The sequence below is a fragment of the Lontra canadensis genome, unplaced genomic scaffold (genome assembly GCF_010015895.1).
Source record: "Lontra canadensis isolate GAN:19392208 unplaced genomic scaffold, GSC_riverotter_1.0 scaffold145, whole genome shotgun sequence".
Taxonomy (NCBI): Eukaryota; Metazoa; Chordata; class Mammalia; order Carnivora; family Mustelidae; genus Lontra; species Lontra canadensis.
Genome location: NW_022631139.1, coordinates 1,077,213 through 1,103,649, shown reverse-complemented (window position 1 = coordinate 1,103,649; position 26,437 = coordinate 1,077,213). Strand labels below are relative to the sequence as shown.

At 37.6% G+C, this 26,437-nt stretch overlaps 1 protein-coding gene across 3 annotated transcripts in view; it reads right to left on the bottom strand.

Annotated features, from left to right (window-relative positions):
• The window catches only part of CNTNAP5 (contactin associated protein family member 5), an 809,884-nt gene that overhangs the window by 138,074 nt on the left and 645,373 nt on the right, over positions 1-26,437 (bottom strand). For all 3 annotated transcript variants that reach the window (XM_032843937.1, XM_032843939.1, XM_032843938.1), the window contains exons 14-15: positions 16,156-16,312; positions 162-289 (exon numbers count right to left, since the gene is read on the bottom strand). In XM_032843937.1, the coding sequence (XP_032699828.1) occupies positions 162-289; positions 16,156-16,312 (285 nt within the window). The remainder of the gene's footprint in view (positions 1-161; positions 290-16,155; positions 16,313-26,437) is intronic.

Below are 26,437 nucleotides of genomic sequence, written 5' to 3'. Positions count from 1 at the left end.
TTTTAGAATGAGATGTAGAAAAGCATTGGACATGTGAAAATTTTTCAAGACTGAGGGACACTGCAGGAAAAAGGGATAAGGGAATAAAAACATCTTGTGCTTATGTAATGAAGAGAGAAAGCGAGAAAGCTTTTTTTTTTTTTTTTCAATTTAGTACTCACGGTCTCCATAGCAACGCAAGGGACCAATTCTCCAAGCAGCTTCTGAGTTTGATCTGTTGGTATCAGTGATAACTATCTGAGTGACAGGCAAGTGGTCTTTGAAGGAAAGAAACCCAGTATCATTTGTCCTGAAAAACATAAATTTAAGAAAAAAGAGGAGAAAATGTGGATAATGTAGGGACTCTTTTACCAAGACTCCTTTTTTTCAAAGGTGATCTGGGTGGTTGCAGTAGCAGGGTGAGGCCAGGGAGGGGGAACCAGAAGGCTTTTCGTCTCATAAGCATATACAAAAGACTAGAAGGCCAATTACACAACCTTTGGCCAGCTTCCAAAAACCAGGGAAGTTACATTTTCTCTAAGTCTTTCCAGAAACACAGGTAATTTACAGAGCTTGCTGTTTCTTGTTGTAGCTGACAGCACCCCACCTGCCCAATGCCTTGTTGATGTAACATTAAACATCAACTCTCTTTCCACAGAGATTGGCTATCTCAGTAACTAACTTGAAATGGGCACCACAAATCCCATTTGAAATCACTCCCAGGACTTGCTCCAGCCACCTACCTGCCTATAGGTTTTAATCAGCTTGGGATGCTTCTTATCACCTTTTAACTCCAGGTGAAAACAAGTCTTCAGAGTGACCTGTTTTGCTGCTTTTCATTTTGCTCTATGTTTTAAAGACCTTGGGAGTTAACATCTTTGTCTTTGTTAATTATGCAAGCAGATAACTAGCTACCCTTTGGGGAAAAAAAAAAACTTAAAAATAAATAGGGTGACAGTATTGTTTTCCCCTTTTTTAAAGCTGTGTTTTTGGATTCATGGTAAGAACATACCATAATATCTGGGAGAAGAAAACTGCAGAGAAGAAACCTGCATTGAATAAAAAACTATTCTGAGCCAGAAATATATTAGGGGATAAGTACATTTTCCCCACACAACACACTTGTGAAGTGGGTACCTATTATTTTCATTCACAGATGAGGAAACTGAGTCTAAGATATATATCAGACAACCTATCTAAGTTCAGAGGACACAAAAGGCAGGGCCTTGATCACATACGATCTACCTTGTGTCTAAATATAATAATCTTGCCATAAATAGTCTTGTCTACATTTAACAAAAATACATGTTTATATGCTTTGAAGATGCCTGTATATTATGTGCTAACATTTCATTCCCACATGATAATCTGAAACTCGTGACTAATAAAACACTGACGTTTCCGATTGAAGGCGGGGGGAGGTGTGGGTGGTGGGAATACAAAAAGTGTTATATTACAGCAAGTCATGAAATAGTAACCAAAATTCCTCAAAAGCCTTTTTTAAGTGTGCCAGGTGAACTTTCCATTGTTATCTTGCTCCATTTAACTCATCCAAACATCAGGTGGCCTGCTATAAAAGATGATGGAACATTTTCATTTCCATGGTCCATCCTTCCAGTGTGCTACCAACTTTAAACGACGAGCTGAACTGAGTCTTATGAGGTAGTCTGAAAATTGCAGAGTGGGCTAGAGTCCCCACCCACTTCAGCCTTAGTTAAGGACAGCATGGAACCTTTTGCCAGTGCATGGGAATTGGGGGACAGAGCACCACACACCAATATTCAGGGCAAAATATATGATGTAGCAATTTGATAACAAGAACACAAAATAGCAGATTCATATTGCCTTTCTCTCTGTAGTCACAAAGAAAACGGCAAAACACTGAACACACACTCAAAATCAATGTTACATTTCCTTATCATTTACATATCATTTACAGCTCTGGTTTAGAGATAAAATAATATCCCTGAATATTCTGAACTGAGGACGCATGGCAGGAGTAGTGTGATGTGATGTGCTAAGGGCATAGCTTCAGAAGCACACAGATTTGTTCTGGAATCCCAAGTCCCAGTTCCTAGCTGTGTAAGTTTGGGCATATAATTTTATTTCTGAGATTTCCCCAGCATCCTCAATTTTAAAATGGAGATAAAGTCTATACCACAGAGTTATTGAGAGAATTAAATGAGTTCATATAATCACTTAGCACGGTGCCTAATCTATGATAAATTCTCAAAAATGGTAGTGGCAACACTCCTTTCGGTTCTTATCTTTGTCCCTGAAACCTCTGTAGCCTTAGGCAAGTCAACCCATCTTTTTATTTAACCAGCTATAATTCTATATGGGAGTTCTCATACTACATAGAACACTGTAGAAAATTAAATGTTCATGTTTGGCATCCAACTCATGAAATTTGGAGAAAAAAATATCAATTCATCTTGGTTGTAAATAAATGAAATAATTACCTGCACACATACCCTTCAGGTCAAGTAACCAAAAAGGTAAATAAATGCATTATCCATTTTTTATTATTTGAATACCTGTATTTAGAGGCAATTCAAAGGATTAGGAATAAGGCTGCTGTTTCTGTTTGAAAGAACATCTATGAATGTTACAAAGACAAAAGGTAAAATTTGAGTCTTCATATTTCAATATCTTTTCAAGCACAGAATTCAAAGCAAATTCTAAGTAGTCAAAGTTGAATAAAGACAAACCTATATGTAATTCTAAGAAAGTATATTGCTCTAGGATTTTGTTTCTCTCCATTTTTATTTTCAAGGTGAAAATGGTTGATTCTGAAGTCTGTCCATCAATGCTAACTACTGTCTCCCTTCCCCACTCTGGCACCCTGTCTGCATCAATTTGATGTCCTTTGTCAAAGAGCTGGAATATATAAATAGCATTCTAAGAATAAAAATTTCTTCCAAGGAACAGAGAAAAAAATTTCATATTTAGTTTGATAATGCAAGGTACAATACCAAAAATACTCTTTTTTTTTTTTTTTTTAATAGATACAAAGTCAAAGTCCTCCAGGGGCCAGAGGAGTAACAAAAACAAGTGAAGCCAGCTTTGGTTTGGATAATAAATGAAACCTGACATATACCTTCATTGTCAGAGAGAGAAAGATAGGAAGAGAAAGAGAGAGGTTAGAAAACTAGTAGAAAAAACTCGTTTGGACTAAAGGAAACTGATACCCATTAGTAACAAGTAATTATGCTTTTAATTGACATCAAACAAGTGGGTCAGCCTGGCATATTAATGTAAAACTCAAATTTTAAATTTTGACAATGGATTTAAAATTCTGAAGAAACAAAAAAGAGTATAATGAGAGCCAATACTGTACTGCCCAAAAGAATGTGGGGACTGTGTTCTCCTTATGGACAACCTAGGCATTTAGTCATTCTCTTAAGGTCACAGTGAGAATAAAACTGGATTTAATTCAGTTTGTGACAGGTATGATTCAAACATTTCAAACATTCAATGAGTAGAATATCCAAGAGCTGTGGTTGTTGGTGGTGGATTTTAGTGTACAGGATAATACACAGTGATAGAAATTAAGGTAGTACCTACTAATAAGCAGGGAGTCTACAGTTGTACATTTCTTTGTGCACATTAACTTGTTTTCCTTTCTCGTTTGTTTGAACTTGCCTTCTTAAGGGCAAACACTTTATAGACTTTGTCTTCCTTCGGAATAATACACAAAATTCTCCCTAAGAGTACAGGGTACTCACATAGTTTATAAGTGCAGAAAGGGTTATGTTGTAGTGAAAAAGCATTGCCTTTCGGACCAGACTATTATGGGTTGAATCCATGTAACCCAATATACTAGTTTATAAAATGTTAGTGAGGTTATTCTAGGCTTCAGTTTCCCTATCTCTAAAATGGGGTTAATAATATCAATTTGATTTTGTATAAATCAAAGGAGATAATGTATATAAAACTATTAACACACTAACACAAAATAGGTATTCGATAGTTATGACATTCCCTGTTAAGTTTGAAATAAAAATGTGAAATACAAATAACTTTTAAAGGAAAAGTTAGAAAGAGAGCCTCACTGTTGGCAGGAATGAGCAGAGGCCAGTCACAGATGCCAGTCAGAGACTCCAGCTTATGGAGGCTCCAAAGGTACAAGTCACAGACATGTGTAGTCCTCAGGAAACCCACATGAGCTAATGGAAAAACCCGTCAGAAGCAATGTGGTCTCCTCTTCCTTTATGTGCCTCTTGGGATTTTACCAGGTTCAGGATTTCAGGACAAAACAGGGGCCGCTGATTTCTTTAGTGAATCATTTGGGTAAAATGTGGTGAAAGGTCATATGCTAACATTTTTGTTTTCATGAATCAATCAAATTTGGTTAACTGTGGCTCTATAAGATTCTTTTAGCAGAATCATTTGGGTCACTGAGACTATTAAGAGAGATTTTTTTTTCCTTATTCTATGTTTCTTTCTTTTAGTCACTTGAAAGTAAAAAACAAAATAAAATGAAACAAAACAAAACAAAAATACATTATGCATAAGGTAGGAATACCTAGAAAATTATGCAAAAACTGAAGATTCTAGCACCCTTTGAAGCGCCTATGTGAATCTGAATGGGTGAGTCTCAGGACTTTCTGCACAGCCTTCCCTTGAGTGGGTGACACGATGTCCTCCACTTTCTGTGGCTGCAAGGTGTCCATAAGCAAGTCTGCAAGTCTGAGGTACAGTATTGATGCTTGCCAGTAATTCTACCCTAACCTTGGTTAAAGCAATTATTTCCTCTGTGTCTTCCTTCTTAAGACTTCCTGATGAAAAGGACCTAGAGGATTAGCTTAAAGGTTGGTTGTCACTTAATTGCCAAAAAAAGCAAATGCAAGCATCGACTGCGGTCACATAGACAAGTGCACATCAGGAGGTCATATCCATTCCTCTCTGCCCTATACTGATCAGACCATGTCTGGATTCTTGTTTTCCATTCCCAGCATAAAAAATGTGAAGGGTAAAATGAGATTTTGCAAATATTTAAATATTTGGAAACTATAGTTCTTCTGTAAATATTCTAGAAACTTGAAACGATAGTGCTCTTCTCAAATAGGTGTGAGGAAAACAAAATCAGGCCTTGGTATGTGAATACAGCCAAAGGCCACCTAATGTTACTTTATTATTAAGAAATTACCATGACCCTCAAGATTTTATGAGTATAAAGTTAATTTAAAAAATGCTACCACAGATGAAGATTTTTGGAGGCATGATTTGATTAACCTGCTCTGGATATGAATGAAAGTAGCATCCAATAGGGCCAGAAAAGTTCTTATCAGAACTGTCTGCACTCTCCCTCTTACCTTCCACTCCTCCTCTCCCTTGCCTCCTCAGCTCCCACAATCAGTCTTCTCTCCTTTCATGCCAAGGCAACTCCTCTCACTGAATTGCTAATTTCCGTGGAATAGGTCAGCACCTAACTCATTCCACTCTGTGGTATCTTTTCACAGTGTTGCCTTCCTCCCTGTTACACACACAATGAATACCGTTACTGACTGACCCCCTCCCTTGGACATCAACAGTCACCTCTAAGGAATAATGCCCCAACCCCTTCCACTTGTTGCTGCTCCAGGGATCTGCTCCCCTGCTTGCATGTGTTACTCAGTTTTGTGAAGGATGAGGCCCCCTGCTCTCAGGGGCTGAGACCATATATACACACGTCTTCCCTTCCTCTTTTCCTTGCTCCTCCCTCATTCGTGATCCACCACATCCACCAAGCTCACCTGCTATATGCCATTCCATCCTTATCCTCACCCTCCTGGCCTCACTTCTATTTTGAGGGAGCTCCAGGTCTTGGAGGTTCAGGTCCAGCTGCCTGGTCCTTGGAGATGGCTACCTACACTGGCTTTCTCCTGCCAATCTCACTAATGTCTTCCTAGTCTGCTTCTCCACCATTAGACTCTCAGTTTCATACTCTATTGTTTAAATGTGACCATGATTCATACTCTACTGTTTAAAGCCTTGTTATGATAAGAGGTCTCTGTCTGTTCCAGGTGTCGTCCAAATTCCATGTTTAACATAGTAGACTGGACAGTAAAATGCTTATTAAAACCACAGTTGTCTTTTACAGACAATTCTTTCTAAAAAAAAAAAAAGAGAGAGAGAGAGAGAGAAAGAAAGAAAAATGATGCAGGGGTTACAGGTATTCCTTGAGTTTAGGGCTGCTATTCTTAGAAGCTACTTCTGGCTCTGCAGCTCAGCTGAATTCCTCCTATCACTGAATGCCTCCTATCACTGAATGTGAGCGTGGGAGCTGCCTCTTGCCTTTCCATGGCCATGTGAGCATAAAAATAGTTTTTTACACATGATCTCATTTAATCCCCAGAACATCCCTGTGACAATATTGTTATCAGCACCTGTCTTATGCAGGAGAGGAAATGGAATTTTATAGAAGTGACTAACCTTCCCAGCGTGCATCATTTACAAGTGGAAGGGTCAGGATTTGAACAGCATGCCTTTGCTTTAACCATGGTGCTCCTCTGGTCTCCTGGTCTCACTCCTACAGAGAGTGGCTCTCTTGCATAGGGTTGCTGCTCCTTCCCACAGGCAGTCTACATCTTCTCCAGGTAGTGCTTGAATAACAGCTGTGCCCCTGAGTCCTTGAGCTGCCTTTGCAAGTCTTGGACTGACCATCCCCATTCCATTCACACAGGCAAGATACAATTCAATTGACTAGGTTTCAGTTTACTAATTTGCAATCATTTTCCAGCCCTGCATTCCCTGAGATTACATGTGGGTCACCTTGACAGGAGTTCTGGGAGCCCACAAACTCTTCAGTTACACATTTACAAGCACTCTCTTGGTTTATTTCTATTGTGGGCAGACCCATCCATTACATGGCGAGTTTCACGAGTGAATTTTCAGAGAGTAGCTCTGTTTTGGGAAGAGGGACCTTCCTTTTTCTTTCCTCATTTCACCTAGAGTTTGACAGCTGAATAATACCTTTGATTGTTCTGTCTGCTATTTAATTCTATTTATTTTATGACATAGATGTATTTTTTCTTAGATCTGTTTAACTTCTATAAATCAATTTTGTCTCTTACCTTTTATTTAAGCTTCTTTAAAAATAGGGGAAATAATAAACATGATGACTAACAAATCTTTGAGAACCAAATTCATGGCACATCTGCTCAGCACACAAATTACTGCTAACTCAGCCAGTATTTCCCAACTCTCCAAAGATATTCTTTTTCCTTATTTTCTTTCTTCTTCTTCTTTTTTTTTTTTTAAATAAAATAGGAACTTGAAGCCCAGAGAGGCTAAATGATGTAGACTGTATAGTTAGTAATGACACATCCAGGATTTGATCATCTCATTACATAATAAAATGTTACTTAGAGATAAATTACATTTTACATCCAGAAAATAAGACTATTGCCAGAAGAAGTAGCTACAATTGTGAGCATTCTAAGTGTATTATGCATATTAGTTCATGATATTTTCTCTGAAAATCCATAAGGCAGATTTGCAAAGGCGATAGAACTATTTCCTCTCTTCCTCCTTCCCTCACCTCTTACTCTTCTCTTCCTCCTTCTTATCCTTAATGAAGAAGAATCTACACTTTGAAAATGAAGTGCAGAAATTCTAGGATCTATCTGTAGTTAGCCAAGAGTATCCCCCAGACCTCAGAAGTCATGCCAGTAATGGCAGAAATGATACCTGGGGTCCATCCAAGCTGTTTGCACTTGCCTAAGGGTTCCAGCAAGTTCTGAGAAGAAAGAGGTTATAACTGACGTCGTCCTGTGTGGCCCTGTTTTAACCCTAGTGAGTACTGCACATTCCTCCTCAGGCAGAGATGATCATTTCCCCCACAGAGTCCGAGCATCCAGTTCTGAACTGATCCCTTTGTGGTCTATGTAATACCTTAAGTCCCTTCAGCAATTTGGCCACATCTAGCAAAACAGAAAAATGGATAATTTAATAATTTTAAGCTGGGGTTCTATGCAATAGAAATAATTTCCAAAGTGGAAAGGGTATAAATCAAGACTCAAAAATGTTCATTGATACATTTTTTTTTCTAATAGTGAAAAAATCATTTACAAGGAAAATGCTTATCATAAAGGAATGGTAAAATAATTTGCAATACAATCATACTATGGATACTTTGCAGCCATTAAAATGGACAGTATGTACTTATTTTCATGCTTATTTAATGAGGCCACATAAAAGCTCTCCAAGACATATTTTTGTGCAAAAAGTAAGTTGCAGGATATTATGTTTAATATTATCTCACATTTAGTAAATGTAGCATATGCATAGGAAGACATTTATATGTAGAAATGCCCTACATGCCCATCTATTATCTCTAGGTGTCAAATTTTACATATGGGGTACAAGTAAAGATTCCAACCAGTGGTTAGGAAGGAGACTCTACTTTTTTACTTAAATATTTCTGAAATATTTAAATTTTTATAGTAAGGATATAATAGAATATATTTATTTTATTAAAATAAACTCTTAAAGTTAAAAAAAGCAAGAGAAATACTCATCTTATGCTTTGTTAAATATAGAAACCTAAATTGGGTGAATCAGAACTGAAAACTGTGAGCAAACATGCAGAGTAGATAAAAGAAGTAAGCAGCCCATGTAATTTGGATCTGAGTAAGAGCTACTGTTAGGTGAGTAATGCCATACACTTAGTGATAAGTAGGCAAATTAAAATAGAAGCCAAAGACTCACTGCATTTTTAACTATAATTATAATATGTTGTTACACAATAATAGTATAAATCAAAATGTTATATAAAATGTACTATGTAAATGGAAATTCTTAATCTTTTTTTATCATTATGTTTAATTAGCTAACATATAGTACATCATTAGTTTTGATATAGTGTTCAACAATTCATTAGTTATGTATAATGCTCAGTGTTCATCATGATATGTGCCCTCCTTAATACTCATTACCTGGTTACAACATCCCCTTAGCCCCCTTCTTTCTGTAACCCTCAGTTTGTTTCCCAGAGTCCAGAGTCTCTCATGGTTTGTCTTCCACTCTGATTCCTTCCCATTCATTTTCCCCACCCTTCCCCTGTGTTCCTCTGCACTGTTCCTTTTGTTCCACATATGAGTCTCTAAAGGCAAGGGAAACAAAAATGAAAATGAACTTTTGGGACTTCATCAAGATAAAAAGCTTCTGAACAGCAAAGGAAACAGTCAATAAAACTCAGAGGCAACCCACAGAATGAGAAATGATATTTGCAAATGACATTATAGGTAAAGGGCTAGTATCCAAGATCTATAAAGAACTTACCAAACACTCAAAAAAACAAATAACCCAGTCAAGAAATGGGCAGAAGACATGAACAAACACTTCTCCAAAAAAGACATACAGATGGCTAACAGACACATGAAAACATGTTCATCATTAGAAAACTCTTAATCTTGATATTGACTTCAAGTTCTATTTCTGATATTCAAAATTTTATAACTACCCAAGTAATTTGATTCCACAGACAATTTAGACATAGTATATTTGTAAAGCTTGACAGAGAACTAATGTGATAAAAGTCTCTGTCTACATCTTTGTTTCTTAGAAGTAGTAAAATGAGCATTTTATAGCTATGTTTTGTTTTCTAGAACCCACAAGTCTTAAATTCCTTATGTTGAGTATTTTCCCAATTAATGTTAGGATGGTCTCATCACTGAATTGAAACAAACAAACAATTTTAAAAAATCCTAAATGTTGTTTTTGGTAAAATACTATTTTACTCCATCTAGAATTCTATAAAATAATGATGTGATATATTGGTTTTGAATAATCAATCTCTGATATAAGTTTTTCCCCACTTTTGTATTGTTTCTTTTTTGCTTGTAATGCAATACCTTCAATTATCTCCAATATGATACACCACAAAACATTCTGTCTAAAAACAGTCCAGTATCTAGTCATGGGATACTTAGTGTAAACAAGCCAAAACCAAGTTGGCCCAGTACATACATTTTAAGTGGAAATGTAACAAATGAAACAGCAGATTATAACTAGCAAGTGATGGAGATATTTGGCCAGGGAGAGAGGATCTGGAGAAAGGAAACACCATGTATTCATTATCTCATTCATTCTCTCAGCAGTTAGTACATGAAGGACCTGCCATGTGGCATGCATACTTCTCTCTAACACAAGGTTCAGGTCCTGATTATATTGCTAGATGCATGTGGAAATTCACTGAAAGGTTAAAACCTAGATAAAGCTTTCATAATTAAGGCCTGCTAGGAACAAAAGCACTTCCAAAACTTAATAGGCCTTGGAACTGCTCATAAGCAGATTCATGAATAATAAAATTCAACCAGCAGAGGTTATAACTAACTAACTAACTCACTAACTAAATAACTAACTAACTAAATAAATAAAAATGCAGATCCTTAGTATGTTCTGAGGTGATCCTTTCCTTTGTTTCAGGATTGAGGATTCCTGCCCTATCTTAGGACACTAACAAGGATGAAGCACCCTCACTGCAGCAAGTCTGGGAACCTCAGGAATCGAAATCTGAAGAAAGATCTAAGAAATCAAAGAACAGCCTATGTGAGCAAACTCTAAACCCCTTGGATGTATCCAGCATCTTCCTCCTAAGGGCAACTGTCTCAATAAATCTCATGTGAATGGCATGAAGGCTCTTCATGAAGGTCAGGGATAAGACATGTGTTTACCAAAGAGAAAAGTTGAAGGCAAATGTATAAAAAGATAGCCTTGGGGAGGGGTCATATGTGTGTCTCAGTTGGTGAAGTGTCTGACTCTTGATTTTGGCTCAGGTCATGATCTCAGGGTTGTGTAATTAAGCACTACATCTCATCGGAGCATGCTCAGTGGGGAGTCTGCTTGAGATTTTCTCCCTTTGCCCTTCCCCCTGCTTGTGCTCTCACTCTCAAAATAAATAATAAATAAATCTTGAAAAAAAAAAAAAAGATAACTTTTGGAGCAGAGGGGCCATTTCCAACTATGCTTTGATAGTCAGAAGGAAAATGAATGCGCAGTGGGAAGTTTAGGCTAAACTTTGGGTAAATGTTTCTTGAGTGGTTATAAAAGATGGATAAGAGCTAACAATGAAATAAAGATCAGTTAATCCTGGAATGACCATAGCCTGACCTATGAAAAGTAAAAATATGTCCAATAGAAGTCATTCAATTGTTCATTCATGGATGTGACACCATTTATCAAATAATTTCTCTGTGGTAGAGAGGTAGAATCAATGGCTAAAGAGTAGTTTGAAGTTTCAGGATTCCATATCCAAAAAAAAAAAAAAACCCTAAAAATAGCCTACATTTTTTTAAGAAACAGAATAATAGCTTCCCTTTTTTGGATGACCAGATGACCAGAATTTAAAGCTTACATCATTTTTTCTTCCAATCTTGTACCATATTACTTTATATAAGGGTGTATTAAGGAACAAGCGACAAAGAACAAAGTTACTGAAAATCAAAAATATCTTCACTTCCTTATGACTAAATTTTAAAAGATGTTTCACTGTTAAACAGTAGAGCTTTGTCTCTGTTCTGATTGGTTGTCTGGCTGAAAGAAGTCCTCATTAGGACCACAGGCCACCAGAAAGAGGCACACTTTGAAAGATCTCCCAGCCTCCTCCAACTTGCTGCCAGAACCAGCCTTTGGATCTGTCTACATAGATGACAGTTTCCCACCCTACAGAACCCCACATCCTATACTGTCTGTCTCTAGCCTGGAGCTATCCCCAGTGTCCTTTTCTATTCTCCAAAGTCTATCAGTCTGAAGTAATGGGATCAGAAAACACCCAACTGGCAGGATTTCTTACATTGAACCATCAGATTGAAGACAAGTTCCTTTGCAAACAATCACTGACTGTAAAACTGTTACTCATTTCAAGTTTTCTCATTTTATTTTCTTTTTCTTACTGTTTAGTTATTTGGCTGGATCCGAACCCTCTGAAGATGTCAGCTCAGTAGTATACTTGATTTCCAAGGCCTACCTGATGCTTCCTTTACTCTAAGAAGTCACACTTCTTGTGTTCATCAAGTTCTTCTTTCCCCTCCATCCACCTCCATCTTCTGAGCTGACTCACTTTCCCTCTCACCCACCCCATAATCATTTTCCTCATTTACTTGGTCTTATTGAAATATATAGCACAAATTTATTCAGTTACAGAGGTTGATTAAAACAGAATAAACTATTGTCAATTGCCAGAGGCTGAGAGGATGGCTAAGCTTCCCCTGAGCAGCCTGATTCAGCACAAAGAAACCCAGGGGCTACCATGATGTGATTGGAGAAGCCCTGGGAGAGGTCTCTCTGGCATCCTCACCCACTGTCATAACTCAGAATCTCAACTCCGTGGCTCCTTTCATGGAGTCACCAAGAACATCCTGGGATTCAGCAGAATCCTACTCTGCCCCCTTAGTCACATGACCTTAACTAAGCCACTTACCATGCCAGATCCTCAGTTTCCTTTTCTGGGGAAAAGAGATGGGTGGTGGGATGATGCTATGAGGTGTAGTACATAAAATGCCAAGAACACTTTGGTATATGATAGGTGATATTTTTTAGGGACAATACTACTTAGGAGTTGTAATATATCAAACTACTATCTCCTAGATGCTCTACTAGCCCAAATCAGTTTTCTGATCAATTTTACCAAGAGCATATGGTTTCACTTATTTGTAGAACATAAGGAACTGCATGGGGGACATTAGGAGAAGGAAGGGGGAAATGAAGGAGGGGAAATCAGAGGGGGAGAAAAACCATGAGAGACTGTGGACTCTGAGAAACAAACTGAGGGTTTTGGAGGGGAGGGGGGGGTTAGGTGAGCCTCGTGGTGGGTATTAAAGAGGGCATGTATTGTATGGAGCACTGGGTGTTATACACAAACAATAAATCTTGGGACACTACATCAGAAACTAATGATGTACTATATGGTGACTATCATAACATAATAATAACAAAAAATTATCAAGAGCAGAGACTTGAGGGAATTGTACAAGGTAAATATATTTGAGTTTTCTGAGGAGCACATAGAAATAGCAGAGATATTAGCAGGGGCATGCTCAACTGAAACACAAACTTGAAATGTGTGGAATGCCCATTTGACCACGTGCAAGCTAAGAGTGTACTTGGGAGAATAAAAGAGGAAAAAGACTATTTCACAACTGTGTAAGCTTCTGTACTTTTCCCTTCTACAGTAAATAATAGACTTAAATAGATAGGTAATGAATGCATTTCCACAAGACTCTGCCAGGTGTCCTGGTGGAAAGGATATTCTGTGTTCACAGTCTTGTCACAGACAAAGGGATCTCACTATTAGTTCACATACAAGGAGCTTCTTGATCTGGATTTGGTCTTCTTTCCTGTCTTCCTCTCCTGTAAATTCCCCACATGACGATGGGGCAATAATCATAACAGATTGTTCTGGGGAAGTAGCGATTTCTATATTTCACATTTCCCTGTCTGAGCATATGGAGGTTCCACCTAACTGTACTACACTAACATTTTCTGGTCCTTCGAAACCTAACTGCCACATATCCCAGTCCATATCCACCATAGCTCTGGGCATATCTATACTCATCTTTATTACCAAATTCATTACACAGTACATTTATTGCTAACTAATTTTTTTTTTCTTTCTCACTGTTCTGTGAGTTCCTCAAAGGCAGAAATTGTAATGCCCTTGACCATCTCTGCACCAAAGACTGCTTGACTGGCAAAGACCATGCATGCAGTAAGCAGATGATATATGAGTAAATATCAGATGGAATGGTAAGTACAGTTGATCCTATAACAAAGTATTTTTCAGATTCATGTATACCAACCTGTGACTGTCCTGATACAAATGAGTGCACCAGAAGAGTTAAATCTCAGCCTCTGCTCCTTCATAAGAATGACACAAGGAACTTCCTGACCTCATCTGACTTTTGCCCTGAGATGTTCAACATGTTATTCGAGTCACAGTGAAGTAGGAATCTTTACAAAAGGAAGTTCAGATCATTTCTCTTGATCCTAGTTATGTGGATTGTTGAACAACATTTATATCTAAAATTAAATGTTGCTACCCCTAATAGAGGTCACTTGCCACAGAAAGTAGAAAATAATAGAGCTTTTCCCCCTGACTGTAAAGGAACTAGAAAGGGTTATGAAATACGCAATGACCTCTATGTTGATAGAGGTATGATAGCACCAGAGTTGACAGAAAGGACGTTTTGAAACACTCCTCTGAGTACAGCCTAGATGATGAAGTTAAGTCAACATATAAAGGGGTCAGAGCTTAGTAAGATAGTGAGTAGTTCAATGGAGGAAGAGGCTGGAATCTGAGTAAAAGAGATGGCCAGTGGGAAGTCTCAGAGGAGACCATGTGGAAGCTCATCAGAGTGGTGGCTTATTTTCCACTTTTAAGTAATGTGATGTCATTTTCCTTCACTGCCCCTAATTGCTCAGTAAATTAAGGCTAGCTCTGGTGGGTTGTTCCCTAGGAAAGAAAGGCACTGAGGCAGTGTTCAGTATGGAAAGGGCCACACCACAGGAAATAAAACAGTGAGCAAAAATCAAGAATTCAGCCAAAAGGGAGTGAAGATAATTAGGAGAAACACTTCCCCTTCCCTTTATATTCTACTGCCCCATATCAACTTCCCTGATTATACATAATGAAATAAAGTTGTTTCCATTCAGGTCTATACGTATATACATTTCTGTTATCAAGCATAGAGAAGGGGATTTAATGAATTCACAAAATCAGTTAATCTAAGCTACTGGTTGCAGATCATTTTGAATATGTTTTCCCAGCACCAAAATCATTTAACTTCTCCACACACATCTCTCAAGCTTGCAGGAGACATTTTGTGATCACCCTTCCTCCTTAAAAGTTTTCTAAATTCATGTATTCAGCTAACTGCCACTGAGTTTCTACTGTAAAAGGAATAGATTTTGAGGAATATAATATTTAAAAAGACATGGTCTCCATTCAAAATATGAGTTATATTTGATTGCACTCCTCCATGATGTTATGAGAGAAGGCACTGCAGGGTAAAGTGGGGGTCCGAGGAATGGAGAAGTCCAAACTAAGTCTAGTCAACTTTGTTTGATTTTACCCATATGAAGATTTTCAGGTTAGAAGAAAGCATCCAGGTATCTTGTCTCAGGGCCCAAGAAGCCCTACAGCATTCTGAAGAGGTGGCGCATTTAGCAGAACACAAGGGAGGCAAGTGTTTGCTCTTTTCAGATTGAACTGAGAGTTTGACTCTACCTTAAACTTCATTCAAAACAGTCCCTGCTGTTATCAATTTAAACAGTGAAGAAGAAGTAGTTAAAAGGAAATCAAGTGGGTTGAGAGCAACTTGACATAGGATTTTTTAATTATAATTGAGCAGAATTTCATGAAGCAAGCAAAATTACAAAACAAAAACTGAAGAATGCCTTAAATTTAGTGAAAACAAAAGCAGGTTTGGAAATGTTCTGTGCCTATTTTCATAATACAGTAAAAAACAGACAGTTCACCTGGAGGACAAATGCAAAGTAGATGTTATGGATTTGAGAACCAAAAACTAAGCCTCATTTTACAAAAGCAACATGATATGGGAGAACAAGAATGACCTGGTCCCTGCCATAACTGAGTTCAAATTCTGGATCTGTCACTTAATACATGTGTACAACCTTGGGAAAATTATTTAACTTCTCTATAAACTGTATTTCTCAATCTTAAGATGCAAAGGTGGGAAAATTATAAGGAATTAATAAATGTTTTTTTGTGATTAAGTAGATGCTCAATAAATATACATTTTCTTTGCTATATTTCTATTCCATGATTAGGTAGGCTGGTGACTGAAACATCATTGGGAAAATGGGAGAATGAAGATATGGTCTGTATAATTGCACATCCTTATCTCCCACACTCTCTCCCAGAACATATAGTCGACACATTATAGAAACATTGGATAAGTCACAAAGCTTAGTATTATATTTCATTCTGTTGTACAAAATGGAATGTTCAGACTATAAGGAGGTGATGATGTGACAATGTGTTTTATGTTACAAACCTCAGTGATAGTCCTAAGTACTTCACCTGGCAATTCTCAAAGTTAAAAACAATCACAAACAGGGAGACCTAGTTTATATTGAATTTCTCAACATGTCTTTTTCACTTGGGGGAAATTTTGTGCATCAATTAAAGTGCTTCCCCCACAACTGCAGAAAGATCATAATCCCCATTACCATTCATCCTTGTCAGCATCACAGTTGCAGAAGTGTTGAATGTCCAGGCAACTTTCATCCAGGCCACATTCACACTGTTGAACCCCAGGCGGGGCACCCCCCCAGTAAGGGTGCCTTTCATTGGACCGCCCAATCCACCAGGTAAATGGTGTTCCATCTGAAAGACAAGATAGTTTGCAGAGGGTGTCAGAAGCTTACATGGAAATGTCTTCAAGAATAAATGCACTACTGGGTATTTACCCCAAAGTTACTGATGTAGTGAAAAGAAGGATCATATGTATCCCAATATTCATAGCAGCAATGGCCACAGTTGCCAAACTGCGGAAAGAACCAAGATACCCTTCAACTGATGAATGCATAAAGACTATATGGTCCGTATATATGATGGCATATTATTCCTCCATCAGAAAGGATGAATACCCAACTTTAGCATCAACATGGATGGGATTGAAGGAGATTATGCTGAGTGAAATAAGTCAAGCAGAGAGAGTCAATTATCATATGGTTTTGTTTACTTGTGGAGCATAAGGGATAACATGGAGGACATCGGGAGATGGAGAGGAGAAGTGAGATGGGGGAAATTGGAGGGGGAGAAAAACCATGAGAGACTGTGGACTCTGAGAAACAAACTAAGGGTTTTGGGGGTGGGGTTGTGTGAGCCTGGCAGTGGGTATTAAGGAGGGCACGTATTACACGGAGCACTGGGTGTGGTGCATAAACAATGAGTTTTGGAACACTTAAAAAAATTAAATTTCAAAAAAGAATAAATACATATTTACACATATTACATATATATCCTCCCTTTCTCATTTCCTCTCTTCTTTTCTTTCTTTCTTTCTTTCTTTTTCTTTCTTTCTTCTTTCTTTTCTTTCTTTCTTCTTTCCCCCTTCCTCTCTTTCCCTCTCTCATCCTGTATATGGATCTATATGTATCTGTACATATATACAATACTCTCTCTCTTTCTCTATACACACATATATATATATATATATATCCACATAGACATCTATATCGATATCCGTATCTATAGATATAAACAGATACAGACATAAAAACACTTTCATGAAAAGTATTCACATAGTAGGACAAGGATCAATCACAATGTTCAGAGGCAGGGTCACAAACTCAAATCAGACAGTTATCCTAGTTGAGTAAACTGGGCTAAATTGCAGACCAAATATTTTTAAGATACAGATACAGAAATTAATTTCATTATAAAACTATTAAAGGAAAAACAACAGCATGAGGGCGAAGACTGACCTGACATTAGTTCTCAGTTTCTGATAGTCTCTGAGGACAAGTAGACACTACGGTGGAAGAAGAGTGTTGGAACCCTGGATTACCATGGCTTCTAATTTGTTTAAAGATAAGTTATATATTTCAAATTCAAAGATTTGAAGGAAAAAGAATAAAACCTGTTGATGATCAATACTGCAAGGGCCAAATAATTCCTTCTGAAGGTATATTTAACCCATACAGAGTTGGTATATAAACTGATTTCTGGTTTCTGTAGTTGAGAGAAAACTACTTTGGAGTCTTGTGTTTATCAATTTCTTTCTTCCTTTTGGTTTGTTTGTTTGTTTGTTTGTTTTGTTCAAAGCTTAGTTTAGTAAAATCTGCTGGAGTTTTCTTTTATGATTAGGAATATTTCAGTAGATTAAAATTATTACTCAGAAGATGATAGCGTATCCAAGCAACGGGTTGTAGGGAGAGATGGAGGTGTTATACATCATCAGGCTGCATGGAGTTAGGTCCAGGTCCCTTTGGAAATTGCTGTTTTGTTTCTTTTTGGCATACAACAAGCACTTAACATGCGATTACTAAAAAATGAAAAAAATGCTTATTAGGGATCATTTTTAATGATGTACCATTTTTAAATGGAACAATGCTTGTCTGATGATGTTACTAGGTTGGAATATTGCCAAGTCAAGATTTAATTGTGCATACAACTCCTGATTTGCAAACACATAATTTACAAATTATTTGTGTATGCACAGATAGCAACAACTTTCCCTGGATTGCTCTCTGTGCTAATATACTTATGAAAGTCACTGAGGCAAGTAGGAAGAGAAATGACAATCTGGAGCTTCCAAGAAACAGTAGGTCAAAAGTTCAGGAAGATACTGTGAAAAGCAAAAGTATCTTAGAGTTGCTGAGTTCGGAGGAGGACAGCTTGAAGGACCATACAAAACCCAAAATAACACACCTGATCCTGTCTAAAATGTTCCAAGCTCCCTTATTATCTTTTAAGCTAGAATTCCAGTTATCAATATTTGTTTACCAGACCCTTCTTTTTAAATACTAATTCTCAATGGTTTAAATCCATTTTCCCTAGTTTCAAACAGCTGTAAATCATGGAACAATTGTTCAAATGAATTGTTTTATTTCTAAATTCTAGCTTAGATAAGCCACTCAAGTGGCCTAGAGAGCTGGTGGGTTTATTTAGGGCATAGGGCACTACTTTTGGGAATGGAGTAAATTTAGGTAGATTTTCCAGGTGTTTGAGTCCAGGGAACACATCTGTAAAACATTTTATATGTGAATATATTTACCAATTTTGGTTCTGGGTCCAAAACATGAGAAGAAATCTCCCCAACTCTACATCTTTCTGACACTGCCCAAGATTCTTCCCCATAACATTAGTCCAGATCAAATAATAATGTTCAATACCATTATGAATTATTTTTGCTTATGAGCTAAACCAAGGTTGTAATCATACTAATAGCATCGTTACTAATGGTATGATTTCCAAACAACCAATTTGTATACAGCTTCTGGTGTCTGTGTTGCTTTCTAGGAATTTTACCAATTCTCATTTGGTATCTTAAGCCTCTAGAAGTTTCACAGCAACTTGAGGCTTTGCTTTGTTTCAAATCCATCATTGTCTTACAGAACTGAGGCTTGGGGTCCCCTCTTCATGTCTAGAAATTAGTATAAAGGTTTTAAGTTATGTTAACTGAATGCATGTCAATGAGTAAGAAGAAAGAAAGGAAAAAGAGGAGAAAAATACATGCACACACACAGATATTTAAAAGCAGGAGAATAATTGCTAAATTTTCCTCTCAGATGTCCCATTTTTATGTTTGTTTTCCTTTGGAGCATAACAAACAAGGAAGCCAAAGATCAAAAAGGATAGGACTTGCCCTGATTCATGACTTTAATGATATAGTCAGGAAGGGATTCTACACCTTAGGTTCACATTTCAACCACTGGAGAAATTGGATTTATTTTCTCCTGACCAGGTGTTTAAAAAAAGTAAAGTCACAAAGCACAATTATACAGATATAGACATATCTCAATATGCATTCATTCACCAAATATTTACTGAAGATCTATAATATTCCAGGAACTATTCTAGGTACCTGGAATAAATCAGTTTAAGACAAAGCAAACCAAAAAAGAAAGAAAATATGTCCCCAAAGCTTGCATCGTAATTATAGGAAACAGACAATAATTGTAATTAAATAATTTCTTTTTATTTATTTATTTATTTATTTATTTGAGAGAGAAAGAGAGTGACAGAGAGAGGGAGATAGAAAGGAGCAGAGAGAGAGGGAGAAAATCTTAAGCAGGCTCCATGCCCAGTAGAGTCTGATACAGGGTTTGATCTCACAACCCTATGATCATAACCTGAGTGAAAATCAAGCGTTGGATGCAAAACTGACTGAGGCACCCAGACACCCCAATAACAATTTTGCATTTAGAAAGAAAGAAGAGGTATGGAAACAATACAGCAGACCAAGGTAAAGTAGACTGCAAGGAAGTGTGGGCTGAAATTTTAGAATGGTCAGGATAGAAATTGATGAAAAAATAATTAAAATTCTGAGCAAAACTTCAGGGTAGGAACAAGTGATTCAATGGTGGGCTATCTGGAGGATAATGCAGCAAACAAAGGAAACATTCAGTGTAAAAGATCAGGAAAAGGGGTACTTGGGTGGCTCAGTGGGTTAAGATCAGGAAATGTAGGATCAATGTAAAATAAAGGGATTTCCTAAAATCTATCAGCTGATTTTCAAACCATTATTTTTAAAATTTTGAGGAAACTCTAACTGGACTGTTCAATTAAAAAAAAAAAAAGGAGCAGGAAACAGGCAAAATAGAACATCTATTAAATTAGATTATTGGTTACAAACTAAGAATTCACTCTGATAGTTCCAAGGCAAAGGGTATAATTAAGAAGATATCAGGCTGCCATGGAACTATGACCAGGGAAGAAATGGGCTTTTGGCTAATGGGCTCACCATGTTGCTCACTGGAGCAGAGAGCGAAGGGAACTCTGCCTGGCTCACTAGCCTTGAAAGTCAAATATTGGAGACCTATCCAGCCAAAGATGTCATGCTGCCAGTGCCACAACAACTCCTCTCTAAGGATCAATAGGGTCAATAGGCGCCATCCCCCCAAAGACAGAAGTTACTGTGGCCAATGATCCTAACCTCAGAACAGAAGCTCCATGCAGAGCCTGCTTCCCAGCGCTCACCTCCAGTAAGAGCTGCATACGGGGTCTGACTAGAGAAACAGAGGAAAGGAGACTGGGCATGTGAATTCTGACTTGCTGCAGAGACAGGACTCACAAGGCAAATTTTCATTAACACAGAAATGATACCCAAAAGTTATGGGGCAGGTATGAATAAGACAAATGGTGGGACACCTGGGTGGCTCAGTTGGTTAAACGTCTGCCTTCAGCTTCAGTCATGATTCCAGGGTCCTGCATTGGGCTACTTAATCATCAGGGAGCCTGCTTCTCTCTCTTTCTCTCTCTGCCTGCCACTCCTCCTGTTTGTGCTCGCTCTATCTCTGACAAAATAATAATAATAAGAAGAAGAAGAAGAAGAAGAAGAAGAAGAAGAAGAAGAAGAAGGAGAATGCAAATGGCTATCCTGTAGGTAAAGACACACTTAATATCACTTAATGGATCAGAACTCTAAACTGTTGAGGCAGAGGTTATGCACCCCAGAAAAGAAGGTCTGCACAATGCTTTGTGCTTCTGAGGCCTGAAGCTACAGGATTTTAGAGGCCAGACTCTTGTTCAAAGAAGCAGTGTTTTAATGCACTGCCCCTCTTACAGCAGACTTCCACAAGAAAACCTAAGAGAAGAATATGGGATTTGGCCCATATATACAATGGAATATTACTTAGCCATCAGAAAGTATGAATACCCAACTTTTGCATCAACATGGATGGGACTGGAGGAGATTATGCTGAGTGAAATAACTCAAGCAGAAAAAGTCAATTATCGTGTGATTTCACTTACGTGTGTAATATAAGGAATAGCATGGAGGACATTAGGAGAAGGAAGGGAAAAATGAAGGGGCGGGGAATTGGAGGAGGAGATGAACCATGAGAGACTGAGGACTCCGAGAAACAAACAGGGTTTTAGAGGGGAAGGGAATGGAGGAATGGGTGAACCCAGTGATGAGTATTAAGGAGGGCATGTATTGTATGGAGCACTGGGTGCTATATGTAAACAATGAATCTTAAAACACTACATCAAAAACTAATGATGTACTGTATGGTGACTAACATAAAACAATTAAAAAAAAAAAAAGAATGTGGGAGGACTGGATCCCCCTGGAGTCTGGCACCACCAGGACCTCAACAGTAGACACAGAGGCCTCAGAGAGGTGGTGAGGTCCTCCATATGCAAGATTTAGAAAAAAAAAAATCACTGAGAAATTGCATTCATCTGCATTACTTCTATGCATTTGGAATTGTTATTGTTTTGTATCCTCACGTACACAACAAAGTCTAGGAAAATTCATCATATATATACATATATTTTTTTAAAAGAATCTTCTCAGAATGTTTTTTGTTGAAACACTTTTTCATCTCTTTTTTTTAAGATTTCATTTATTTATTTGACAGGGAGAGATCACAAGCAGGCAGAAACAGACAGAGAGAGAGGGGAAGCAGGCTCCCTGCTGAGCAGAGAGCTCAATGCGGGGCTCAATCCCAGGACCCTGAGATCATGACCTGAGCCAAAGGCAGAGGCTTAACTCACTGAGCCACCCAGGCGCCCCCATCAAATATATATTGAACAAAAAAACCCTCCTAAGAAAGTTAATGGCTTAGAGTGAATGACCTCAGTGTGTGGCAGTATGTAACCACAAAAGGTGCTTTTTATTAATATCAAATAGAATATCACCAGACCAAGATCAATCATTTGTCATGAGGCTTATAAAGGTGACAACAGGAAACATTACTGAGCATGTGCTAAGTTACAGGCAGTATTCTGATGTGCTCTACACATATCAACCCATTTCATCATCACTGCTATCCTAGGAGGTGGGTTAATTACCCTTCACTTCACAGGTGAAGGGAGTGAGGCAGAGAAGGTTTAAAATACCCTCTTGGGGCCATACAATTAGAAAGTTCAGAGTCAGAACCTGAATCCAAGTATTCTTGCCCAAGAATCCATGGGTTTAATCCCTATGTTATGCCACCGTGCTCTGACATGTGGGGGAAATAATACATAGTTAAAAAATCTAGGGTCCCCAAATCCCAAAAAGACTAAATAAAAAAAGAAACAAAACAAAACACAAAACTTGGGCCTTTCAACAAAATACATATGGGTAGATTTAAGTGATAGCTAAGAAAATTGCAAGTCATAGGTAATCTCTCACAATCACTAAAATAAAGACAACACATTCCTAAATATATCTAACTACTACTCACTCATACACACTAATAATGCCACAGCAGAATCTAATGTTAGCATTGCTTGCTAGAACTTCCCAGGATGACCCCACCAGGAATTTCTGTAAGACAGACACAAGTATACTTGGTTTTGCTAAAGACTGCACACATACTAAGAGGCACGATTTATGCCCTGTAGCTGGACTGCCTTTCAAAAGCTCTGCACCTTTCTGAGTTTCTCAGTTTTCTTTTATCCTTTTCTTTTTTTTTTTTTTTTACATCCATTTCTTAGAACTGGGATTGTTCCCCAAGTTGTAAACTGGCTAGGCAGTTTGATAAATAAGTTAAAATAGAACATCGTGCAGATCACCATGTAACTTACTTGACATATTGGACCATGCAGGGTACGTAGACTTAGGTTTGTCCATACCTTCTTGAGGATACTTAGAGTCACAGGAGCTTCATGTTCGTCAATCTCAATGGGATGTAAAGTATACACAGAGATTTCTACATGAGCCCAAGGACAGAGACAAGCTTTAGAGTCTTGGACTTCATCCCTGCCCTGTCTTCCTTTTTTTAATTAGGGAAGGAATGAAGTCCAAGACTCTAAAGCTTGTCTCTATCCTTGGGCTCATGTAGAAATGTCTGTGTGTACTTTACATTCCATTGAGATTGATGAACACGAAGCTCCTATTACTCTAAGTATCCTCAAGAAGGTATTGCAACATAAACTTGGAAAATAATTCTCACAATTGAGTCCAAAGAAGGTGGAAATGAACTGCATATTGTATATTATAGAATGTTTTATAAAGGGAATTTCAGTTTGGAGAGGTAGTGTGTGTGTGTGTGTGTGAGAGAGAGAGAGAGAGACACACACACACACACACACACACAGATTGAAAGGCAGACAGTGACATAAGAGGATTCAGATGAAGAAAAATCCTTATCCTCACTTTTGACCTCAGAAATTAAGCCCATATTAATTCCTTTACAAATAGCATCAGAAAAATATATTTGAATTTAAAGCATTATAGAAGGTCAAACTACGAGTTTTGATAATTAGTGCATAAGTAAAGGTTTCCTCCAGTGAGACATTTTGTATGATATACACAGAGACAGAGCTCAAGGAGAGAAAAATCAGAATAAGTTTTAAAGAACACCTAAGCAGAAAACCAAGCTGTACATGTTTAATTTCACATTATGATTTTCCTAATGTCAGAAATTTAAAACAGATCATAATGCAGGTTACCTGCACCCTTTTATGGCTTAATCACTGACTTTTTGAACAGAATTCAAGTTGGAGAACCTTCCTTAATCTTGCAATTGCTTAAATTAAAGTCTTGGTAACTGAGAACACAATAAGCACAATAGCTTCCCAGTGATAACTTGGCCATAGCCAAGAGAATTTGGTGGTTGCCACCACTAGAAACAGTCCAAACACAATTCCAAACAAACTCAGCATGAAGCTGGAAAGTTCTGTAAATATTACAGAGACAATGCTACCATGTTGAACTGTTGTCACTGTTTTTATTTTTTTTCCTAATTTTATTTCTAAGTTTACAAGTAGTGTGCTCATAGCCATAAATTCTGGTAAGCTCATTGTGCCAACAGAAAGACTTCTAGTGTTCATTTCTTTTACAGTTTCAAAAATGTCCACACTGATCAGTAAACGTATGTTATAGTGGTTTCATGGTAAACATCTCTGTCTCCTTGATGTTAGATTTGCTCTTGCTACATTGGCCCGTTGAATGTGGAGAGAAATGGCCATGTGTCCATTCAGAGTCTACACCTTGAGTTATGGATGTTTCCACTTACCCCTGAGGATCTTCTCTGACATAACCATGAGAACATGTCAAGGGAGTAACAGCCTGTCCAGCTTGGACCTCAGGATGAGACACATGAAGCACAGGTGTCACTTCTGATGCACAGACGTGTGAGCTGAGAATAAGCACTGAGTGCTGTATTCCAGTGAGCTTTGGCACCTGGCTGGATAACACTATTGTGACAATAACTGATAATACAAATTAGATAACAACCACATAAACATATTCTGTAGGGCTTATAAAGGACTAAATAGAAATGTCAATGGCTCTGCTTTCAAAGGATTTACAATTCGGTTAGAAACATAAAAAAGAGAAATATAGGTGGATGAGGAAAATAAAAAGAAACATCAATTCTCTTTTGGCCCAAGTAATTGTCTATCTTCTGACCCAAATATGTAAACGATTGTAGCAGGCACTTGAGTGGTTGCTCTGGGAGTCATTCCTAGTCCTCTTCTGCAGTTGCCTTTCTTGCCTTTCCACATATGCTTAGTTGAGCCCAGTCTGGGTTCACTCTGAGCCTGTCTTAACTCAGGAACCATTATTTAAAGTGGAACCTTGACTCTCCCACCTACCTTTGTTCCATTCAGATATGGTGCTTAGATCGTCCTACATTTCAGATAACAGTTTTCTCCAATGGTAATAGTCCCTATTCATCCTTCCTAGGCTCAATGCCTCACACCCATGCATTTGGTTAGAAATTGTGCATAAGACTCTGGAGGAATCATACGAGTGTCTTTTTGTCTGATCACTAGACTGTCACCTGGCACAGCTTCCACTAATAGAATAACATAAGACTTAAAAAAAATATCTATATATATATAAATTAAATATATATAAATAAATGTATATACACATGCATACATATATGTATATAAAATAGATACATATCTCATACATATATCTATGATTTATAAAATAATGTAAATACAATGTGTATATATATATCCATATGCATTAGTGTGTGTCTATTAGTGTGTATATATATAGCATATATATTAGTGTGACATGTGTGTGTATACATACATACATACATAATCCCCTCAATTATTTCTTTATTCTACACCATATGAAGATCATGGTGTGTATCCCAGTGATATAATTTTAACAGACTATCACTACCCCAAAGGAGCTCATAACATTTAGGGGAAGAAGGACTTATACACAGCTGGGAGAAATGAAAGTTAGAATGAGATTAGGGCCAAAATAGAGCAGTTAATAAAAGGCTAGGGAAGCCCAGAATAAGAAACTATAAATGTTGTCTCAGGAGTCCTGAGAAAGGTTTCATGGAAATGGTTTAATTTCATGGAAATCGTGACATTTGATTAGAGGCTTGGCATTGAGGGGGATGGTGCCACTGGGAAGAGTCTGTGCAGGTATGAGACACTAAAGGGGACCCAAAATTCACTACAGCATCCATAGAGGAAGCAACTGTCTGAAGTAATAAGACTTCAGCATATACTAAAGATAAGCTATTTCACTGACTGTAGTTGAGCATGTGGGCTTGAAAAATAAGATGGAGAGAAAGAATCTACCCAAGTTGAAAGGGCAAATAATTATAGGTGATTGCACCAAAATGGTTCCTTGTATGATCAAAATACAAATCATCAAACACTGGTTTAGGAAAGAAGACTCTGACCATCAAACAAAGCATTTTATGTAATATTTTAAGTAGAATATCATTTCTGAGGAAACATTTAGTTAGAAAGAAAAACAACCTCATCCATATCAGAAAATAATGGTAGACATTCATCAAAGTCAATCTTGGTCTTACCGCTTGCTGGTCAGGATCATTAAATCAGACCATATGTCTAATAGTGTGATTAAGA